The 24989-nt window shown below is 34.2% G+C and overlaps 2 protein-coding genes across 2 annotated transcripts; both read left to right on the forward strand.

Annotated features, from left to right (window-relative positions):
• The first annotated feature begins 712 nt into the window (after nucleotides 1–712).
• On the forward strand, nucleotides 713–5276 carry LOC129004167 (cuticle protein 16.5-like). Its single transcript, XM_054432619.1, has 2 exons — nucleotides 713–758; nucleotides 4719–5276. The coding sequence occupies exons 1-2, from the start codon at nucleotides 747–749 to the stop codon at nucleotides 5190–5192; spliced, it is 486 nt and encodes a 161-aa protein (XP_054288594.1). The 5' UTR covers nucleotides 713–746; the 3' UTR covers nucleotides 5193–5276.
• A 10229-nt stretch (nucleotides 5277–15505) lies between these two features.
• Nucleotides 15506–18787, forward strand: LOC129003691 (cuticle protein 16.5-like). Its single transcript, XM_054431990.1, has 3 exons — nucleotides 15506–15560; nucleotides 15948–16132; nucleotides 17981–18787. The coding sequence occupies exons 1-3, from the start codon at nucleotides 15506–15508 to the stop codon at nucleotides 18701–18703; spliced, it is 963 nt and encodes a 320-aa protein (XP_054287965.1). The 3' UTR covers nucleotides 18704–18787.
• The last annotated feature ends 6202 nt before the right edge of the window (nucleotides 18788–24989 follow it).

Raw genomic sequence — 24989 nt, forward strand, 5'->3', positions numbered from 1 at the left:
TATAGGTGGTTTATGTAAATGAATGAGTGTTACATACCCTTTAAATTTATAAATTTAACTTTATATATAACCCTTACAACCTTAACTAAATCATTATGAGCAATCACTATTGTATTTACCTCTCGTATACATATCATTCCAGACAAATAAAATCTTTCTATATACCTTTTTTATTCTATTACGGTCTGTATTAAAAAAGGCAAAGCTTAGATGTTACGTGGGTTCAAGACTTCCAATATTTGTCTGGTTGGCAAGTGGTTATAGTGATCACCCTTAAATGTACAGGTTGCAGGATAATTCTAAACAGAGTCAATTCAGAAACCCAGATCCCATTTGTGATTAGGCTATCAAATTATTGGATGGTAATTAACAAAAGGCTAACATTAGAAATATGATCAAGGCTTGTAAAGTTGCATGTCAGATCATGCCAGTGGCGTTAAACAAAAATTAAATAAAGTCTGACTATACAGGGCAAGCACTTATTAATTAAATTTACAATATCACATACAACTTCACATTAATCATATCACATTAACTATATTGAGCTAGATAAAACTGTAAACCACCTGAGACGTTGAGACCCCACGACTTCTACCCTCCTGAAGAATCAGCGTCTCCTGCAGTGTCGGGGGCGGCGCGGGATGGGCGTAGTCCCCTGACCGTGACCCGATGTGGGGTATATAACATGGTCTCTCCTCCACCAGTCACTGTACTCCTTCTGTGACTCACGGACCTACACCACCAACATGTTCAAGCTTGTGAGTACATTTCAATTGGTTTGATTTTTAAGTTTTTAAAATAGAACTTTGCACTTTTACTTGTGATAAGTGAGCGAATTATTCTATTTCAAATATGAATTTGCAAATATTTTCTGTTCTTATAACATTTTAAAGATTGAAACTCATGAAATTTAAAATAGTTGTTATTGTTTCATAGAAGGATAAACAAGTTATTTTTCCCTGATCTATATAAAATGATTGCTGTAATAATACGTACTGATATATTTCACTAAAATTAAACACCGTTTAATACAATCAATCTTTTAATTAAAAATAACTACAGCAATTTTTGTTTTTCTTTGGTATCACCGAAGAACTAGTAAAAAACAGGCACATTGTCATGTAGGGACTTAAACGTCATGCGCAGTTCTTACAGTTGGTATGTAATGATCGCACCTTATCTTTGGTTTGACTTTGAGTAATTATAAAATGAAACTCATTTTGATTCAACAAATATTCCAATGCTTTATACAACTATTCTTTCAATTTGGCAACTTTATACAGTGAAACCCAAAGATTTCCATTGTAAATTAATAATAAAGCAAGGACAAATTTACTATAAAAAAGCAACGTATAAGTTAATTACAACTTATGAATCATTTAAATTTACTCAAAAATCTATCATTTTCAAATGTTCCACTCTTACTATAAAAAAACCATAAATTCAATACAAAATTCGATAACATTATTTTTTAATTGGAAAAAATACATTATTCCGTATGTAAGGAAAGATTTTACATCTTAACCAAAACTCATAAAGTTCTAATTATTTTTTTCTAATACGATTAAACAGAATAAATTCAATATATTCTTTAACCAATAACAAAACAAATAAATAAAAACAATTGAATACGGTAATACATCTATTGATTTGGCTTTGTTTTGTTAAATAAAAATAATATCATCATCCATATGTTCAAATCCACAATACATACATTGTTTCCCTTAAAATAGTGATATCCTATAATTTGATTTTGTGTTTTCCCTTTATCTGAGAACGTTAATATTATAATTTGAATTTGAAAAAGCCTAATTGCTTCATTTTCGTAAGGATTTACAAACCTATTAAACCATATTTATAATACCATAAACCTTAAAATGGAAAACTCGCCTTTCATTGATAATTAACTAAGACAATCTAAGTGTAACGTATTATTGAAATAGCATAAACAATATGTGCTAAGCACAGGAAAACCAGTACTGATAAAAAAACGTATTTATCATTTTTCAAGTGATAATTGTTTCTAGAATGAGTCATGTGAAAATTTTCAAACTAGGGCAATATAAAATTGGGCCAAAATTAAAAAATATACTCTGAGGTGTAGTGACCTTAAAGAAAAGTACTGAAACTTTTTTGCTCGTAGGTTTTAATCGTTCATTTTAGTTTAAGTTTTTAACTATCTTGTCAATGTTTTCGTCAACGTAAAGTACAGTTAAAAACAATTCAAAAATTAATCCCTGTACAACTTTGTAAATACAATAAAATGAAACCAGTAAATTTGAAACGTTTGTCGAAAACTATTCTAACTAACTGTATCTATTTCTTGGTTTGTGCGGTCCTTCGTGGGTTTAGAAATGTAAATGACAATCCAAGTTCATTATCTTACCATCTGGCTAAAACACTATCATATATTGATATGTATCAAAGCACGATGAAAATACTATATTTAAGCCTGTAGAAAAAGATTTTGTAAAAGGTATATACAGTTGTGAAGTTTTATAATTTTTTTATCATTACCTATAACAAAATTGACCAAAAAATAGAATTCGTACCTAATTCACTGTATGTATGAAATAACAATTTTGTATATTAACGTTGACATTTTTATCATTGCATTGATTACAATATACTGTACTTTCAATTAAAGCAAAATGAACTCTATACACAAACTTTCAAGCTTCCTCTAAACATAGATCCAAAATATAATTTTTTTACTAGTCAAATAAACCAATGTTTTATATTGTCATAACAATTTCTAAAAATATAGATTTAGCAATAAATTGAGTTCAATTACGTATTAGAGCAGAATATTTCAACGAATAGTATCTTCTTTAAACACTGTTTATAACAAAACTTATATCTTACTATTTATACACAACACGAATATCTTTTAACCCTTCCATTTTGAGAAATTGAATCCAACTAAACACGTTTTTATAGCCTGGTCACTGTTAAAAACGGTAAACACTTAAACACGGTATTTAACAGGTTAAGTTTAGTCCAATACTTTTCTACTGTCCAAACAATAATCCATGATGATCATAATTCATACAAATCGTAAAAACCTGAAAAGATCAAAGATCAGTCGGCTGGTTTAGAACTAACAAGACCGTTGGATAATACTAGACAGAGTGAAATATTCCCTCGCATAATGTGGGAGGAGGCGGTGGGGCAATAAACGGCGCGAACAGTCAGCTGTGAGCTGTGAGGTAACTGATCAGCTGATCGTGATCACAATACCGCCTTGGCGGGTAGCCAGCCTGTCAGACTGGGATGTCGGTGTCCATCTAACCAAATGTAACCTACTTTAAATTACCTAATGTATCATGATATCGCAATAACTTATCGTTACTTGGACTACTGTTGATCTGTATGATAAAGTAATACGTGTGATTATTTACTGCGTTAGGATTGGAATTAGGACATAAATTGTTGGATATATTTTAGGGATGATACATTCTTTGAATTTATTTCATGACAAATGTTTAGCAGATATTTTGTCTAAGCAAAATTTTTAGTCGGATATTTGAAAAAAAAAACTCTTTAACCGTAAAATTAAAATACTTATGATTTCATTCTCCGTTCATTATACAAAAATGCCCCGTTTCGTTGAATAACAAAACATAGTACATTTTATTGAAAATCTACTGAGTCAGAAAGCAACTTAATGGAAATTACATGAAGGTTCTTTACATTTTATGTTTCATACAATTTCAATTGTATTGTGTACTAGATTGACAAACAATCCAAAAATACAATGATAGAATAATTATAGCATACAATGAAATATAAATAAAATCGATTTTACACTGATCAAAAGCCAACACAAATAGATATAGTAGGAATAAGTAGGAATGGAATGAAGTCTTATGTGATTTAAATTAAACAACCTGTCTGAGTGTCTAGACACTCAATTAAAACCAAGGACAAGGAAAATAGAAAACCAGTTGAATCGTTCGGTAGAGTGTCATTCATGTTCCGAGGTTATTTTGAATTGATTTCATTGTTCTACAATTTCAGCCACTGGGTGGTTTTAAAAGAAATGAAGGTTAAGATATCTTTTGTTAGCAGGGTAAATTATTTTAAAGCTCCGTAAAATTTGGTAGCCTCTTGAATTTAGTTGTTAGTACCAGGAGACCGAGCTTTGCTCGGATTGAATTAAATATTATATTTATTAGATAAGTTATTTAGCTAAATTAAAGATATTTATTATGTACTGTTATCAATGTGGATGACCCCATAGACACCAATGTGATGCAGATGATACAAAGAAAACATTTTAACACACCTTTATAAATACATATTGTATTGCAATTAAAATAACCTGTATCAGCTTTTTTTTATTAACTGCAGCTAAAAAAAGGTTTGGACGATAGCATGGGCCCTTTCAAGGGCTGTAGGGCGGCAACTAGATTTTTCCCAGCCTTGTGACCAAGTCCAATCGATTTCTCTTGGCCAAATACCCCATAAAACTAATTACAAATCCTAACTAACAAACAAGCCGAAACAGAATGTTTTTATCAAAAAAGAAAAGTCTGAGGGATTAGGTTTTATACAGGATACATCTCCTCCAACGTAGCGTTAAACCAAAGTCTGGCTCCAGAAAAAGGTAACACAAACAAAACAAGTCCTTTGTTGTTTCTTTGAACCCAGAAATGGCCAGAAACTTCCTAGATTTGTAATGCTTGGTAGGAATTCTTATTTTTTTGTGTTTACAGGCAATCCTCTCCCTTCTGGTGGCTGCCGCCTCCGCTGGATACGTCGCCAGCCCCGCCTACGTCGCTCCTGCCGTGAGCTACGCCGCCCCCGCGGTATACCACGCTCCCGCCCCCGTGGCATACGCTGCCCCCGCATACAAGGCATACGCCGCCCCTGCCGTCTACCACGCCCCTGCTCCAGTAGCATACGCCGCCCCCGCCTACAAGGCCTACGCCGCCCCCGCTGTCTACCACGCTCCTGCCCCCGTCGCCTACCACGCACCCGCCGCCACCTCTTACTCCAACACCTACAAGGTCTCCAGCGGAGTTAAGGCTTACGCCGCCCCCGCTTACGCTCCTGCCTACGCCGCCCCCGCCTACGCTCCCGCTTACGCTGCCCCCGTCGTCAAGGCCTACGCTGCCCCGCCTACGCCGCACCCGCTTACGCCGCCCCCGCCTACTACGGATCTGCCTACTCTTACCACTAAGCGATGATTTACCTTTGTAATTTATTCCACCCTCTGTAAATATGCATGTAAATAGTCTAATATTTATATGCAATAAATACAGTTACCACTACATACATCTATTTTATTCACCTAATCTTAATTATAATGTGTAAAGTAATGTGTAATTGTAATGTGTAAATTTCCTAATTTCGTTGTTTTACAATATATCGTAATGCAATCCTTCCATTCCCGAAAACCGTTTGCTAATGGCTAACTTGATTCATTCCGAATTTGAACTATGGTTAGTATATTCCCAATTACATACTTTTTAGCTTAAAAAGCAACGCCAATTCCCACATATAAAATTTATACTGAAAATATATTTTAAAAAATATATTTGAAATATAAAGCTATATATTTGCTAATATACAGGGTGATTGATATAAGTGTGCCAGCCGTTATATTCGCAAACTATAAGAGATATCAAAAAAAGTTAAATGGTAAGTGCCTTGGATTTTTTATTTAAAAAATTGTAGTCAAGTCAAAAAAATTATTTTAGCCGCCATTTTTCCAACTTTGATTTTTCTTTGGGAACATCCTGTATTTTATGATGTATTCTGGTAATAAATGTGATTTTAAGACGATTTTATTCTTGTGATTTTTTTCATAAACCTAACCGTTTCAAAGATAATATCGGTTAAAGTTTTGAAATTTTTGCATGAGAAAGAGTTTCGATACAGGCCTAAGCAAGCATGCCACCTGTTTTATTCGAAAACCATTCAAAATTTCACAACTTAAACCATTATTATCTTTGAAACGGTTAGGTTTTTGAAAAAAATCACAACAATAAAATCGTCTTAAAATTGTATTTTCTACCAGAATACATCATAAAATACAGGGTGTTCCATAAGAAAAATCAAAGTTGGCGGCCATATTGGAAAAATGGCGGCTAAAATATTTTTTTCGACTTTACTACAATTTTTTAAATAAAAAGTCCAAGGCACTTACCATTTAACTTTTTTTGATATCTCTTAGGGTTTTCGAATAAAACGGCTGGCACACTTATATCAATCACCCTGTATATTATAAATATATTTAAATTTGCAAATTATGGAACCGAGGAATATATTTAATTATATTCATTTGTGTATTTATATATTGCTTATATGTTTCAAATGAACAGCTTCTAAAAAACCACAGAAAGATTCACGATCACGAGGATATCTATCTATTGGATAAATGTGTTTTTTAGCCTTGTGTAGCTTTGTTGGGTCGCCGTAATTTTATCCCCCTGGGACTTTACTCCCACAACAGAGCTGACGTCACTATGGAGTAGTAACCTCAAGTTTGTTCGTGGGCGGAATTTTACTTCGTTTATTTTGGTAGTCTATTGAAAATAGACAAGACACGATAAATTAGATTAGTAATAAAAGCCAGAATTTTTTCTCTACCCATACCAGGGTTTTAGCATTGACTATATACTATAGGGTATATAGTTAATGGTATTAGAAAAATGTAGTACATTACCCCTACTTAAAATCATCTGAGTAGCTAAGTCGTAGATATACCTCTCTGGAAATTTACTTCCTGTCGAGATATATACGTTTTTGAAAATCGTCAATTTTTTTACAAAATGTGTGAATTTGATAAAATACCTTCAAAAAGTTGTTTTCTGACCTTTCAAGCTTGTTATTAGATATGTGTATATATTGTTGAAATTATAAAATCCAAACTTTTAAAAATAGAACAAATATTTATCTTTCCAGCATAGTCTATTTTTTATTCACTTTATATTATACGATTACTTGTGAAAATTAATATGATTGGTCTCAATGGCAGGATGAGAAACCACACAATGTTTGTTTGCCTATGTTTTGAAATGTCAATGTAAACGAGTAGGGCTGGACTTATTTCACATATTTCAGACAGCAGATCCAAACAAAAGCGGCAGATGGGAGTTATATAATATTATAATTTGGGGGGTGTTTCTGAAGATTGTTAGTCTGAATGTGAAGGTAAGAAATTGAAGAGCGTGACCGAGAAGATTCGGCCGCCAATTGATGTGATAAATTCGATGTTATGGAAACTATGTAATTGGTAATAAATGGCTGTTGTATAATACTGTAAAATATCACATTCAGCACAACTATTAAGTAGGTTTAATGTATTTGTTCTATATTGTGTCATTAATTATGGAGTTAAGTAAGATTCCACAAACCTTTCTGTATCAACCTAGGCTTTGTGTTTGAATTCTCAGTATTCAGGATATGACAATAGTTTTATTGATATGTTTCACGGAAACAGAAGAACAACTACAACTAATTTGTACATGTAACTGTTTTGATATTTTGTTTGCAAATTTAATTTGCTTACAAAATGTAATATAAACAGAGCTAAATAATAGATAACCATTTAAAGGCCTTTCTTTCAAACGCCCACAATGTACAAAGTCAATTATTCTCACCAAATTCTATATCTCGTCAGGGGATGAATTCCGGGGGTAAAAATCCAGGTGTAAAATTCTTGCCCGTAAACTCTAGGTTTTATAATTTTATTTGTTCTGATTAAATTCACAACCGTGAAAAGATACGTTTAATTCTTCATTCTTCCTTTAGTTTATTCAATTCATGTTGTGCAACACAAAAGTTCGTGGTTCGGTACCACAGCCATGGTACCCCCAAGGCTGTGACAATTCCATTACCCCACTTTGTTACCAAAATAGCCAGATTCTTTTGCTATGATCCTAATTATTCTTTAAGCCCTGATGATTAAACTGGTATACTCACTACATCTCCCCATATTCAACTCATAGCACTGTTCCCTTCTAAGTAGTTTATAGAGTTGTTTGCCAGTAATATCCTAATTCATGAATTAAATAATTGTTCTACATCTGCTTTATAATGGATCTTATAACATCAAAATTATAATTTAAAATTGTGTTATTAGTGTACAGATTCGGTTGAAAGTGAGTGCTCTCGATTATGTGATTCTTAAACCACTTACTATTTTAAAAGTCTCTCTAAATACTTCATTTATTTACATGCGGGCACAAATATGAAAACAAATACAGCTAGATGAACATATATACTTTCTCCACGGTGTTTGCTTGTGTAGTCTGAGTCATTGTTAAGGTTGAGGGGGCGAGTAGCCTCTTGTTCTGTACCAGATACGACCCCAATATCGTCCAAGGTTATCCGCTCTTGTAGTGATTCCCTGTAAATTACACAGTCGTCCTGACAACCCGTCGATGTCGCTGAACAAAGTACAGAGAAGTAAACAACATTACTGCGGATCAGAATCAGTTCTTATTCAGCTCTCAGTTTTTAAACCAATAACTTGGCTATTTAGATGTAAGAGTTTATGGCAACGAGAAATTACTATTACGATACACTATAAAAAACTATGAAAATTTAATTGCATATATTTTATTATTTTATTACATTTCATTTTTGATGTATTGCCTTCTGATTACTTAACAACCACTATTCTAGAGATTATATACTGTACCTTTTGTTGCCAACGTGGTCTGGATAACGTAATCTTTAGTTTTATGGCCATAGGTTATTATTTACTTATATGTTTGTTTATGTCTGGCGTATATGTTTTAAAGACTTTTTGACGACCTTTTAGGAGCGACAGCACGTCTGGCTTGACAATGACACCTTGAAAGTTGAAACCTGTCGCTATCTAGACGACCAAGGATTACGCTGGCAACAAAAGGTATTAGAATAGTTACCACATTGATTTAATTTTGTATGAAGATTCTGTGTGTCAAAATTGAGGTTTTCTGGGAAGCAATAGAAACATAGGAGTGTATCAAATTAAAGGTTTCCATTCCTGAACAGCGGAAAATATATTGGAAATGCTAAAAATGCCAGTAGAAAATCAGATATAACGTAGAAAGTGCATAAAAAAGCATTAGAAGTCATGAATAGCAGATTTTTTCACATTAGTACAGGTGATCGTGCTACACCTTAAAACCAGTACCGTACTTATTTGAGCTACTTATTTGATAGTAAACTCTGCGATGTAAACCGTAATAAAACCAGAGATACCTACAAATTGATTATTTTTTTATACTTTGTAGTGTGTCTAGAATTTAAAAATAATAATAACTTTCACTGCACGGTAAACTCTTACGTAGATTTGTGGATCTAAAGACGCATAGACAAATAATTATAAGTTGATTTAGCAGAGTTCAAACTACGAAAGGAATCAAAATATTTTAATGAAAATCACTGCCTAAAAGAATGTTCCTACACAAACAATAAAGTGCGACATTACGACACATATGAATATAATGTTTTATTTGTTTGTTGGATTCATGGTATTACAATAGCTTATTTCACATCTGGACTTTGAATTCATTTGCTTACATACATTGTTAAATGTTATCGTATACTTTAAAAGGGCTATTTTCAAATAAAAATTCTTTAAAAGAACTGTTTGAGGGTTTTTCGCAGGTTACTTGACTATGAAATAGAGTTAAAGTTACTATACGTTAGGTTATCCCGCAGTTTCAGTGGGCGATGACCGATGAGGCTACTTTGGCTGTTTCAGGACTTTGTCCTCCTCAACCTTGGGCCAGACTGAAACTTGGCACTTCAGGGTAACGGTATGTTACCTTATAAATTTTACTAGACGCAGTATCATCTCCTCATTTTTCAGATGTAAACATGTTAAACACTAATTAAATCATTTAGTTTTATAAAAACTCAATGGTTAATACGAAAATCAGAGTTGTTTTTAGTATTGATACAGCTCCCACGAAAATTACCACTATTGTACTAATTAATAAACCGTGATTAGCCTATAAGTGTATACACGGTCGCTTAAAAGTAACTTACACCCCCCTTAACTTTTATAACTACTTGAGATATTTTAAATCAGTTTGTGGCAACCTTCTTAGCTACGAGGCTACACTGATGATGGTTGGATTTAAAAAATTTTACCTTCAGGGGTAGTGGGGTAGAGAGTCCCTTAAAGTTTCAAATAGGAAGTATAGTCGACTTTCATATCATTTTACAGATCTTGATAAAACTAAACAATTGACTTAAAGAAAATAAATCGATCCACTAAGATAAAAATGGCGTCCGAAAATGATTACCCGGAGGAATAAAAATTACTGATAACAGCAGTTATGGGGGGCTGGGGATTGTGTACGTAATGTTTATTACCCACACAGATTTTACTGTCAATGATTTGAACAAATTGATAGTTAATAAAAATTGTAATTATATTTTTTATTACTACAATACAATGCTGTTTAATGTGGGTTATTAAAAGTTATATTTGGTTGCCGTTTTATTATTACCGATTTCATGTATCTCATATATTTAAAATGTTAAAAATGTAAACAACTATTCAGCCACCCTGTATACCATAAATCCCTTTCTCCTCACTTTTCAATCAGTTTACATTTCAAGGTATCCAAGGTAGGTATTACCCATTGATTAGTGATTTTCTCGATTGACTAATTAGGCCATCCTGAGAACTAAACAGTAGTTTATAAGGTTTTGATCGTTTACTCCAAACGATCGCAAAGTTCTACTTGTTCACAGTTCTCGCCGGCGAAGATTGCACAACTCGCACACTATCTTAGGCATGTTCACAGAATGCCATAACCAACACTACATCTCCGTTGACATTAAGACAACGCGGGAGACAGAGCAAAGTTACGTCAGTCATAAGTAAGGGCGTGGACCGCCAACTTGTGATGGATTTGGGGATTGCAGCCGGGAAAAACCGCGGGAGTCACGATCAGCTGATGCAGGTGGGCGGTGATCTGGAACAGCTGTTTGGGCGTAGCAGGCTGGCCAACTGATGATGAAATTAATTTATATTGTATTATGTATTGTGGTGGATATTTATTTCGTTTCAATTGGGGCCCGGAAACGTTTTGACGGATAGCAACGTCAAGGGCTGAATCTAAGGAAAAAATAAGGGTTACTTCTGTTGCAGGTAGCTATTAATTTTTCAAAATATTAACTAGGCAAAAGATTTCCAATTTTTTTCATCAGATTCAAAATAAATATAAGAAGGTTCTTGAGGCTCCATAGAAATTTAATTTTACTTCAGATGGCTAAATACTCACTAGCAAGGTGCTAATTCATGATATGATTTTATTAAAACTCTAAATTATTCAATGTAATTATTTAATTATTCAATAGAAGTAGCTAAGCTTTTACATCTTAAATACATTTCAGTTATCTTAATCTCCTTTGTATGTATGCCCTATTATTCATATTTTGAAAATTGTACTAATTAAATGTTTATTTTATTGCTTCGTTTGCCATTTGTTTGCAGTAATCATCGATACTTTGCATTCTCTTGTTGGGTGACATTCTGTCCAAATGACGAATGTCATTGTTTGCGAGCGCAAGACAAGGACACAATAAAATAAAACTGATTCTTAACACAATTTATATCTATCTACAAAATTCATCATTCACTTTGAGTAACATACAATGCATCATCCTCTAGACTTTAGAGCCACTTTCAACATCCAACGACGTGTGATGTAAGGTAGGTCAAACATCTAAACCGGTGGAACTGCTCTTCACGATTATTAAATCCTGGCAACGTTTTGCGTTGGTGTTTTAAATAGTCTTTCCGTGATAGATTTATCGATGGGTTGCGATAGTAAAGGAAAGGAGTATGATTTCCTGCGTTCATTAACACAGGCTGTTCTAAACCCTGAGAATGTAATAGTCTCTGCAGGATGTAAGCACTGTGGTAAGATATAGTTACGTGTTTGCGAAGGGCTAAACCCTATTCCACTATCACTTATATTGTGTTGTGAACCCTATAAGCCTATATCACTTAGATTGTAACGTGAATCTGACATTGTACGTTGTCCCATACTGAGTAGTCATACTGATAGTAGGTTATCAGAATGGCTGCCCGATATTACCCTTACTTTGCCTATTTTCTTTTCAGCTGAACACCAGCAGTATCTTTACTCTTTCTTTTATCTTTATGGCCAAGATCAAATAAGTCATCAAGATTGTTTGCACGTTACCATGTCAATATAATACGGTTTAGTAGCAGTCGTGGTTTTAGCTGAGGACAGTGCATATATAACATTGACAAAGTCGCCGGTTGTATCCCGAAAAAATGAACCCAGCTACACTTAATTGGTTATTGTGCATTTACTATATTCCCTTAGCTATTAAACCAGCTCATTTCAATAGTAACAACGCTATGTTCTTACGAATCAACTTTCATCGTCCACCCATTTCAACCTTAAAATACACAAAATTGTACGTCGCTGTGAAAATTGAGTCTTAAAATTAATTGTGGGACACAAGAAATATACTACCAATTGTGCCAGGGGCAATTGGAAGGACTCGTCTACAAACCTAGTGTAGCCAGGTTTTCTCTAAGAGGGTTAAATTTGTTGACAGCTTCCAGCTAGAAATGCAGAGGTACCCAACGTAAGACTTAACCTGAGGAATTGTAGCTCTAGTGCGTGATCTAGAAAGCTCCGGAGCAAAGGTAGGACGTGCAACGAGCTGTTGGTGACAGCGCATTTCTTTCACTGCAAATCTATAGTTATCAGTATAAAGCGTTGTTGGTTATCTGAGGTAAACTTAAAAAACTAAATTGTTTTAGAATCGATAAATGGATAAATGATAAGAATAAAATAAAAAAATATAAAGAAACTAAATAGTGTATCCTTGATACATAGCAAGGGATACAAGAAAATAATTTAAATTACTTATTTAGTTTGATCCTTAGAAGCAATGTAAATTGAAACCTTAGTTTACCACAATTATATTTTATTCCTCTTTTATAAATATAGATTAGATTAACTTTATTTTGCTAAAACTGTGAACATATGGCAGAGTATGCAAGGAATGTTTTTATTAGTTATAAAACAAACCTTCTGGTTGTAAATGTTGGAGGTTTTGGAGGATAAAATAGGTCAAGTGAAAACTGAAAACCCAAGAATAGCAACATCAAATTGTCATTTGATTCCAAATGCGAGTGATTCCACTGTTCATCAATAAGCTCTAACAAAGGCCTCTGCATTTTTATCATCTTAACCAAATAATTTACTAAACATATTTTACTTTGATAAAATGAAAGCTTGAATTAAGAATGCGTTAGTCACAGTCAAATATATATGTATGTTTCACGGTTAACCCAACTGCTTTGAGACAAAGAAAATTTGAAAAATCTTATTTTAAATGGATTGATTTAACTTCATAGATTTGCCATAATTTCTTATTTGAAAAAAAAATAGAACATTGAAAAGTTGATTCAAGTAAACATTTAATCGATTTTCTATTTTCATTAGATAACAACCATAATATCTAGTTATCGAAAATAAATAATCAAAAATAGTATTAATAAGGATACTGTTTACATAGGGTACTTCCTGGAAAAAATCAAAAACCAAATTTAAAAAAATAACAAAAATAGTTTTACGACACGAAATAATTTACTACAAAATATTAAATTATCTAAGCTTTTGAATACAAAAACCTTAAAACTGTCTGGATCAAATCTGTATAAGCTGTCCTGAGCAACAGTATTTTTTCTTGTACAATTTTAATAGTATGAAAGTATAAGAAAACATCAAGTGTTAACATACTTTTACTTAATGATTTTAATTTTTGGGATAAATGATGCTAGACATTGTTTTAAATCTATAATAGCCTCGTAAATCTATCCATTTAGTATTGGAGTGCCTACAGTCAGCGCAATGCCTGCAATATTCTTGTAGGTACTGCGGAATGCTTTTCGTCTCTGTAAAGCCATGTCTCTACTGCTCTACGTGTCATAAAATATATTAATGTATGGTTGGTGTAAATGTTAAATCTGAATTTAGTTAAGTGAATGTTCATAAGTTTTTTATGTATAGTTGTCTAATTAATAAAACCCAGGATTCTTTAAACAATTATATCGGTGGGAGATAATTTTTCTTTTAAGACATTGCTTTGAATGTCATTTTTTCTACTAAGAATAATAAACCAAATATTGATTGAAAATTCCTCCAAGTGCAATTAAACCATATTCTAACTTAAATTGTAGGTAAGCATAACATATACTTTTGATATGTGAGTCATTTAAAATAAATTTTAACTTATAAAAAATATATATTTTTTTTTCTTAATTTTCCCGTTAAGAAACTTAGACTTATGTTGTTTTCCCGTCTTAATTTTAAATCAATTTTTACCGCAAGATACTTGTATTTATTTACCCTGTATGGCTTGGCAGGTACAAATGTCCAAGACACTCTGGTTATTGTGTTTGTACAACGGAATGGACTAATTATTTGTGTTTTAAGGAACTCGAGATAAACATTAATGGAAGAACTTTAATGTACTTTAATCTACTTACTATAGATCGTGTATAGCAATCAATACAAACTCATTCGAGCAAATATAAGATATACCAAATCTCACAGATTTTATTCAAGAGTAGACATTAAGTATACATTCCTACTTAATTCTAGAACTAGTAAATTTCCGTTTAAAAGACTTTTCACTATTAAGTGTAATAAGGACACCTTACAAAATAACTGTAAACATTCTCGGAAACTTGTCGAATGTGACCAGCCTTAGATGGTTGCAGAGGAAGCATTTTTATGGAAATAAAATGTGTCTTTAATAAAATAAAGTTGTTAATGATTGATATATGAAAGAATAAATTGATAAAGGATAATAAGCAGTACCAGAGGGTAATGTTGAAAAACCCCGTTTACAACTAACATAACAAGAGTGAAAGGGATGTAGAGAAAAAACACACTTTTATAATGCTTACAAACAAATTATAAAGTTTGCGCAACCCTTTGCCAAGTAAATAGCTTATGTGGCTGAATTATTTTATGTTAATCGATCACTGGAAAAGTGCACCGACCTACAGGTACGTGAGTTATATATAATGACAAAAAATTCAATTGGAAATATGACTTGAAGGATGCTACTATTGTAGAATCACTTATGTCCAAGATAAAAAAGAAGAATAAATAAAAAAGGAACTTGTTATTGCGTTAATAAATCCTTGATACCCTTTTATATATATTCCAACGTAAAATAAATGAGCCACTTATCATCATAATTCAACCAAGTCTGTTTGAGTAGTAAGGCTATCTTCTACGTACATTTTTCAAGATCAAAACGTAGCCTCTAACCATCAAAGTACTCCAACTCCGCGCTAATTGTAATGACAGGTTTTTCCAACTGCGCCTTCACCAGGTACTTGGCATTACATACGTGGGATTGAAATATCACCGTGTCATAATCCTGTCAATTATGATAAACTCTGTACACTGTTGTGCAACGCTAGTAGTTGTCACCTCAGTTGTATAATAGCGTACCTACTCTGATAATATGAATACATTAGCTTTGCATGTCGTTTGCCAAAGAGTTCCTGGTGGTTGGTGGCCAATCTTTGCTTGCAGAAGGTTCGTTGGCAGGGTAAATTTAACAATGTGCAATGTAAACAGTGATGATTTTTAATAGGTTTTCTAAGAGTGAATGTTGGGTAGAGCAAGATGCAGCTGGTTTTAAATGACTTAAGATACCAATGATATTTATATCCAGCTTCACATTACAGCTTTAGTGTTACTGCCTTCAAGCTCGAGCCGAATTTTTATTTGTCACTGGGACATAATGAATCGATGCTATAAAAAAAACCAGCGTTTATACAGTTCCTTTCAAAACCCCCGACAAAAAGCACCTAGCAAAAACTCCACCCAAACAAAAAATAAAAGTATTTATAATTTCTTTCCCGCTAGAAGTAACTATTCGAGACCTTAACACACTATTACAGCAATCAACTATTTTTTAAGCTGACGAAACTCCGCCGATATCCAAGTTAGGGCGTTGGGAAGATGCCACCGCGCTAGGCCGTGCTCCACATACCCTAGCAAGGTCTCTGTGTCGTGGACCACCTCTGTATAAGGTACGTCCCTGGTGGACACTATATATACCTTCCTGGATCTACCACATGACATCTGTCACCATGCTCTTACTGGTGAGTACTCTACTATAGATTCTCTGGAGTTTATTTTTATTTTTTAATGCTTTGTATAGGTGTTTAGGAAAGAAAGTTTTTTGTGTGGTTTAATTTCGTTAGAAGTGTGTTAGAAGTATCATAATGTGTGAATATAATCACTTTTTTTAATCTATTAAAACGTGTCTAAAATTTTTGGGAGGACACTTTTAGTTTTTAAACTAGTTCAAGGCGTAACAGACATCTTGCATAAGCAGAATAGCAGATTTATTTTTAGACATTTTTCGTATTATTGTTAACCTGGCTTTGTCGTGTTGTAAAAAATTGTCTAGCATGGTTTGGAGGATCAAGTTTAGTAATTAATCATACTGTAACAGAAGATCTTACAACATTTTTAGTAAATATAACAACGGTGCTATCACTATCAAGCTAACGTAGGCATACAGATATATAAATATGTTTTAGGTTCTAAGTATCCAAAACATGTTAGCTAGAGAGCCATGTGATAGGCATACTTCTATGACAATCACAGCAAAGAGCAGGTCAAGCCAATAGTTCAATGTACTGAGGAAGTTTTTATAACATTGATGTTAGAACTTTTAATTTAAACTTTAAATTGACATCGTCTTCATGGTAGCTGTCTATAATAGTTGGAAACTTTCAAGGAAATCTATCTCTATTCGATGTTAAATAATTTTAAGAGTTTTCGGTTATACTTGTTGGTTAACCTAATAAGCTTTAAAAATGGAAAACTAGTGTTATAACCACTGTATTAAAAAAATATCCCTTAATTTATCTTTAATTTATCATTGATAAGTGCTGTTATAGTAATGTTTACTTTGATAACTAAAATATACTTAAAGATACATTATGTAAATATTATGAAATTCTAAATACTATTGGCTACATTATAAGGGGGGGGTTATTGTATGCCCTACATTGAATATGATACAGTACATGAATAATAGTGTTTCTATCATAAACATTACACAATAAGTATGTCATATGTCATTTTCAGTCCATAATTATATAATCTAACAACTCGTGTGATATATAATAAGCAGAACTTATTAAAAAAAGTCATTAACATTTACTTAAAAGCTGTTTGGATGCTACTAAAGATTTCTTACAAAATGATAGCTCCAAACTACTTTTCAATTACTACTGAAAGTGTTAACCTTTAGTTTAAACAGAGTTTCGTATTGTTCGTAAAAATATTTGATAGACATTATGAGACTGTTTATTATATCGGCCCTGATTCCGTTTGTCGTTATTTTTTAGGCACTTTAAAACAATCACAACAAGTTTCACAACAAGTATCAAGTATCACAACAAGTTTCCATTAAAAAGTTTGATGATCAGAGTATGGGGTCTATCATCCAAAATGTAAAAATAAAACCGTAGATATCCAATTTTATCAATTTGTGTGTCGTACAGTATTCAAAAGGCTTTTAAATTCTGATAACTATGAAAAGTCTGTTGTTGAGGATAGTGGATTTCTCTGCTATAATAATTATTATGCGCGTCTTCCAGTGACAAGGTTGTCGGTTAGATCTTGAGAAATTTCAAAAGTTTTTTGATGAAACTGGATCCTGCTGTCCTTTATCATAAGGCTTTTAATACAATGGTAAATGGTCCTGTCTGAAGAAACAGCTGGTCTTATAATAGCTAGACAAAGCATATCACTCCATTATTCACTCATCCTTACCTCATATGTTGATTAAAATACACAGAGTCGCAACTAGTAATCACAGGAACTGTGGGATCATGTCCACATCTGATTTTTAATGCAATGCAACGTTGCTTTAGAATTGTTTTAAGTAGTAAATGTTTTGAGTATATTTTTGTATTTACTTAATTATTTTTCAGACTGTCCTCCCTCTGCTGCTGTCAGCGGTATCCGCCGGATACGTCGGCTCCTACGGCGCTCTCTCCTACGCCCCAGCCCCTGTAGTGGCTGCTCCTGCCGTGAGCTACGCTGCCCCAGCCGTAAGCTACCATGCCCCTGCAGTGAGCTACGCCGCCCCAGTAGTCAAAGCTGCACCTGTAGTCTCCTATGCTGCCCCTGCTGTGAGCTACGCCGCACCTGCAGTAAGCTACGCTGCACCCGCAGTGAGCTACGCCGCCCCAGTGGTCAAAGCCGCGCCAGTTGTCTCCTATGCTGCCCCGGTAGTCAAAGCTGCCCCTGTTGTAAGTTACGCTCCTGCCGCCACCTCCTATTCTAACTCCTACCGAGTTTCTTCTAGCTACGCCCCTGCTTACACTGCAGCCTACCACGCACCCGTAGTCGCCGCCCCTGTAGTCAAGGCAGCTCCGGTCGTTTCCTACGCTGCGCCTGCTGTAAGCTACGCCGCACCTGTAGTCAAAGCTGCCCCCGTAGTCTCATACGCCGCTCCAGCTGTTAGCTACGCTCCCAGTTACGCCGCAGCCTACCATGCCCCTGCTGTTAGCTACGCCCCTAGCTACGCTGCTGCATACCATGCACCGACTGTCAGCTACGCTCCCAGCTACGCAGCTGCCTACCACGCACCCGCTGTCAGCTACGCTGCCCCCTACGGCTACGCTTCTGCCCTCAAGACTTACATTCACTAAGTGGTGAATTCTGTTGTTGAACGACATTTATCTCTAGTTGTACAAATGTTTGTTTGTGAATAAATTATTTATTTATTGCAGTTATTCAACGAGTTTTTTTTAACCTGGATTCAAATATCAGAGAGAGTAAACTTGAATGTCTATAACCTTATCACCATCAGAAGAATACGGATCGAAGGAATGGGAAATGTGCTAACTACGAATTCACTTTCGAAAGGATTTTCTATCTCAACCCGTTCAGATACCAGTGTAGCCTTGTGTTTACAAGGTGCGGTGCCCCAAAAGAGTCAAGAATAGACCAAGATGCAATTTGAGCTCTGTTCACGACTGAAACATAAAATATTTAGCAATACCGTGTCATCTTCTTTTTGATGTGCTCATTTACAACTAGAGATTACTAGATTTTAACAACAATATTAAAAAGTAATACTTTAATTTGGATAAAATTATTACGATTTATAACATACATGTACCATAAGATCAAGAAAATGTATGAGAACAATGGATAACTATATATTTTTAAACATGTTTTAAGCAAATTGGGTGTGTTGCTAACTAAGTAGTTACCAGCGTTTCGGACTTCGGTTCGGGGGGGGGGGGGACGGGTTCAATTCCAGGCTCATCCACAAAACTTAAATGGACTTGGACCGCCTTCCCTTACAAGTGTTTGAAGTAAATTGAAATTTTATAAATGCTACTGTAACGGTACGTATTTCCTCTTTGGACTACCTACTGTTACTTTGGGTTACGTAGCTCAGGAATGAAACTCAGCACTCGCTTACAAAACCCAAATTTATTAATTACTCAAAACAACACAAAGAACACAAAGCTAAACTAACAATCAATAAGGTAGAGTAGACTGTAACTGTATAATTCATTTAGTTAGAAACTGAAACCCCAATTTGGAAAAGACTCTAAATTCTTGGTTGGCCTTGGGCTCCAGCTCCCCCAGCAGGACCCCATCCTCTGGTGCACCACACAAACCACTCCACACAAAACTGACCCCTTGATCAAGTGCACTGGCCTACTTAAAGCAACAGCCTTCAGTAGGTCAGCACAACAAGTTATTGTTTAACAACACTACCAGTCTACTCACACAACATTGCCAAACTCTTCCTCTTTACAATATTTGGCCCTCCTATTACATCCCCCCATTTCCTCCCGACGATGTCCCCAGCGTCTCAACTACATAGATACATCCACTCAGAGAGAAAACAAATTAATAACAAAAACTGATTAAAATCTATTAAAATTGTACCTAAACAAAATTAAAATAAGGTTTAGGAGGGGAAGAACTGACCAACTGTTTGCTGACTTCCTCAGCAGTTGCGTCGATAAAGCCTCCTCGAACAGTCGTTGGTCTTCAGATGTTTGACCACAGCCATGTCTTCTGCGATGTCTCCCACTTTGGTGTCTATAGTCTGTAGTCCATCCAGCGTTGCTTGACAGCATTGATGATGAATCGACTTTGGTTGACGATGATGTTGGACTCCTTTTATCATTGATTGAGTGTACTGCAGCCTGAAGTTCTCCCCTTCTTAAAAGCCCTTGCCCCCCCCCCCCCCAGCTGCGTTTCCCCAGTTTTCATTGAGTTTGACAAAGTCTCTTCCTCCTATCACAATGTTGAAGATAACACGGCAAATCATGAAGTTCTTGTAGCCTTGTCTACAGTTGGTCAGTGGGGATGGGTAAATAGGAAGCCTACACAAACATATAACTCACAAATACAACATATAATTTATAAAAAAACCCCTAGACTTTTAAATAAATTCTCAAACTCACATTAAGAACAAAACAAAACAACCAACATTAAAACAAAAATTATTGAAAGTAAGAGAAGTGTTTAGAATGTGTTATAATAGGCCTATACGATTAAATAACAAAACATTATATACAATTTCTGATTGGTTTACTTTTAACTCTTCAAGTAGGTATGACCTTTTTAAAGCATTCGAAACAATGAATAGTTTAACAGTTGTCTCTCATATCTGGTACTTTGCAATATTTGACCATCCTGTTACACTACTGGGGTAAACTGGAGCAAAAATATATAGTTGACCAATTGGGAAGTGAGGCAACCACTTATTATGAATAAATCACTTTAGACACCTCATACAAGATGACATTGAAAGAACCGTTCCACATTGGTCACCGTTATTAGCAAGAAAAGTTACATCACAGTAACAGTGACAGGTCGCGTCACAGAGCGGTTCTGACATACCTTCAGCATTGTTCTCCTTACTGACATTCTAGCCGTCACATTCATTGAGGAAATTGACAACTTCAGATTGGTAGTTGTTGAATCGTTCTGGCAATCAGCGCTGTGACATACTTTTGAATCACTTTGTAGTAGGCACTACTTAAAGGTTTTATGAATTGAGTATGATGATGAGTAGTTGAAATATTTCTGTGTATACTGTTCAATGAAATGGCGACCATACATAGTAGGTATTTTAAGCCAAGTATGAATGGAGATGAGTGGCGCGATCTTGTAGTGACTAAGGCCGACATTCCTTAGACACAGCTGTTAATTAATAGCCCATACAGCTAATGGCAACTAAGGGACCTACAGTTTATAGTGGAATCCGAACCCCATTTTTTCCTTGGTAAATACGAATTGGTCTAATTATCAGGATAGTACTGCGATAGTCGTATTACTCTCTCGTGCGGACGTTAATCCACACCAGGGAGTATCGCAGCCACAGTGTATGCCTATAAATATCCACAATTCCTGACCTCCTAGTAGCTGGATTACAGGACGACGCCACCCGTCCCAGTCTTAGAAGGTTAAAGACTGTTAGCTTCGCTTCATCATACATTCTCGAATCGTAAATTCCTATTTATACATTTATCAAAGATAGTCTCCTAAGCTGTTCCATCGTTGCTGTTAGTTGCAGTCCCAAAATCCGCTAAAGAATCCCTTTATCCCTGTCGGCTTAATCACTATAGTCGTTTTCTACGTTGTCCGTGTAGTAGGCTACCACGTCATTGTATTCAAAGCTTTCTGTGTGGTTATCAAATCTATCAGGTATGCTTTAGTTACCCACAGACTAAGAAGTAGAAACTCTTGATTCTGTGGTAGTAACAATTTGCAACAGATTCAAGTTCATACATTTCTTGGAAAGAAAAACCTATGGAATTCGTTTATCAAAGTAGATGTATGGTTGTGGATTCACTATTTAAATATAGCCTAGTACTATCTATTTGAAAGTATATAAAACCTATATTTATAATGTTAGTTTAAAGCCTTTAAATACTGTATTTTAAAGTGATCGATCCCAACTGAATGGTGGAATCAGTTGAGGGTATTTACAGGGTATTTTTTACAACCTAGTTTTATTTATAGACCAGAAACAACGTAGTTCCAAAAATACTGTTTCAGTGACTTTTCTTTTCTGAAGAAACCTTAAATCTTTTCTTCTGGACTGGATTAAATTGACGTTTATAAGATTTCTTTTAGAATTCTATTCTTGTATTTTACAATAGAGTATAAACTACATTTTTAAAGTTATAAATTGTTTTTAAATTAAATTAAAATGTTAAATGATGTCAAGTTATAGCTTTAATTTTTTTATACTCCCATTCCACGCCATTTGCAATATTATTCAGTTTTTTAAGGGAACGTAAAAAACCCTGATTACTATATACTCTTTGTAACATAACTTCATTCTCGTAATCCCATGGAATTGAACCAGCGGCCTACATTTTTGAAGTTGAGCACTGTGACTACACTGTAGTCAGCTGGCCTAACAATTGTTATGGAAAATGTTTTGACATGGCGTTCGTCCTTTACATAAAATAAATACGGTTTATTCAAATATCATTAAAAAACAAAGTAAACAATAGTTGGCCACCTCATGATTCATAAAATGAGCAATCGTAGTTTACTGGGAGGGTTGAATATCTTACTCTCTCTTTACCCTTCTTTAATTTTTCACATTTTTAACCATTGGACAAGGTTTATTAATTTTTTGAATTTTTAAATACTTGCTTTTTTGTATTTGTTTCTTTATGTAACCACATATATTTCACTGGCAATCTTACTGAATTTCTTTAAATACGACTACAGTAATTAAATATACAAATACCCCGACGCAGCAAACTTGCTGACTAGAGAATTTCCATTTGTCTGATTATTTCCACAAATCTATTTAAATAGCATTAGGTTTAACGAGTGCCTAGGGTTGCTGCTACAGGGAAGGTAATAAAGCGTGTTTTAGTGAAATATAATTAGCTATGTATAAAATAAATACATTTGCCAGTATGATCAAAATATAGGCTATCCATAAACAAGCAAACTACAATAATTTACTTATTCCCAAATGCATGAACACTTTTCTCCATTTAAACAATGCTAATACTCCTTTTACGTTGTTTAGCATTGTTTAAAAGAAGAAAAGTGGTCATGCATTTGGAAAAGAATGCATTTCTCTGTTATTATTTATTCATTCTTAACAAATAAGGATGTACACTAATAAGATATACAATTATTATGTAATAATTGTAATAATGTAATAATAATGTAATTAATAATGTAATAATATATACAAATAAGATGTACACAAATAAGGATGGATTAATGTTCGTTAAGTTAACGGTTTTCGTGAAATTTGGCATCAAATATTTTAAAGTGCTGCCATTTTTAAACGATTAATGATTTTTTAGTATAATTTTAAACAAAGATAAGTCTTAATAAGATGAACGGTTTTGCAAAATCTCATGGCTGTATTCCAAAATGCTTAGGAGTTATTAATGTTATTGTACAAAAAAACACATAAATACCGACAGTCCGCAGGCACCGCAGACCCATGTTCATATGGTGAAATGTGTTTGTTTTGACCTATGCAATAACGCTATATACATGAGTCCAGAGAGTTACTGGACACCCTATATATTTTCGTAACTACATTTTAACACTCCCTATTCAACATTGACCTTCCTCGTGACGAAGACACTATCGTTGCCAAACCCGAACATGGCTACATTGCGTGGATTTACACAATTTCGCTTTTTTCTTCGCAAACACGACGTTGGGCCCGGAAACACAAACTAGGCTAGCGCTAGCGGTCAGTTTAGTAACTATTGCTCAACGGAGTCGTGAGGAAGGGTTTAACAGGGTGTCCTCATCTCAGATCAACTGTACAAAGGCTAATAAGCCACCTGTAACAATAGCAGGGATTATACATTCGTTCGGGGTCTTATAATGAGCTGCAGGAAAGGACAGGGGATTTGGAAGTGAATACATAAAAAAAAGTCATTTTGTAGATATGTCAGAAATATGCATGTGAACATTTATAACTTGCTAGAAGTTTTACTTATGATGAAAACATGTGGACGTTTATGAATAGAGATTCAATTCATGACAGAATTAAGAGTAGAAAGTCCCTTTAAGCCAATGTTAAAAAGATATCTAAATCCATTGTTTATATAAGACTATGTTTAATGGTTTAATCAATGACAGTGATACAAGATTAGTTTAAACAAAAATATTTTTTTTCAATAGGCTGTTCATTTATAATAATTTTATAAACGTGAGCAACAACTTAACCTCGTTGTTTCCATGAAAACGAAACAATGAGTTCACTACATGATAAAAAAACAATCCTCATAATTCATGTAGGGATATTGATATTGGGTCTAAAGACGCATTCTACCGAAATGAAAGTTCAATAAATTTTATGGTATTTATCTGAATATGTGTTGACTAGAGTCACTTATATAGTTGAGCCTATGTGTTAAGGGGATTCAACAAGAAAAAAAGATTTTCATAAAAAAGGTCAGTTCGCATAAGAAAATTTTTGCAATGTGTTTCTGAAATTAATCGTTTATATACTTCAATTTATTTAGTCTTAGGGTTATTTTGTTGCCAAGCAACTCATGAGTGGAAACGAAATATTTATTTGGCTAGTAGCCTAGTAACTTTAAAATAATGGTTTGAATTCATCGATCCCTTGTACTACGTCCCTACCCATCCCTATTCACATATGAATTTAAAAAATAATATAATATAAATTTGTAATGTCTTAGATTTTGTAAAATACACTTCTCCTTGTTTATTTCAGAAAGGTTGTACACACTCAAATTTTAATGTTTTTAGGTTTATATTTTTCTATAATGACGACTAACAGCTAGGGGCCTGGGGGCTCCGCCCCCAGCGAGCTGAAGTCGAGTTTTAGGGTATATTCTACGATTTGTTCTTTACTCTTCGGTTACATAACCAGAATACATGCGATTGCATATATTTGGATAAATTAGATATATATTACTGTAAGTAAAATATTAACAA

Source organism: Macrosteles quadrilineatus, unplaced genomic scaffold (assembly GCF_028750875.1).
Source record: "Macrosteles quadrilineatus isolate MER2022 unplaced genomic scaffold, UCM_ALF_1.0 Scaffold_9__3_contigs__length_116548681, whole genome shotgun sequence".
Taxonomy (NCBI): domain Eukaryota; kingdom Metazoa; phylum Arthropoda; class Insecta; order Hemiptera; family Cicadellidae; genus Macrosteles; species Macrosteles quadrilineatus.

Bases quoted from the DNA above. Each gene is read 5' to 3' on its own strand.
- LOC129003691 (XM_054431990.1), top strand. From the start codon at position 15,506: ATGTCGTTTGCCAAAGAGTTCCTGGTGGTTGGTGGCCAATCTTTGCTT. The intron at 15,561-15,947 runs GTTCGTTGGCAG...CTATTTTTTAAG, and splicing joins CCAATCTTTGCTTGCAGAAG to CTGACGAAACTCCGCCGATA. The intron at 16,133-17,980 runs GTGAGTACTCTA...ATTATTTTTCAG, and splicing joins CTGTCACCATGCTCTTACTG to ACTGTCCTCCCTCTGCTGCT.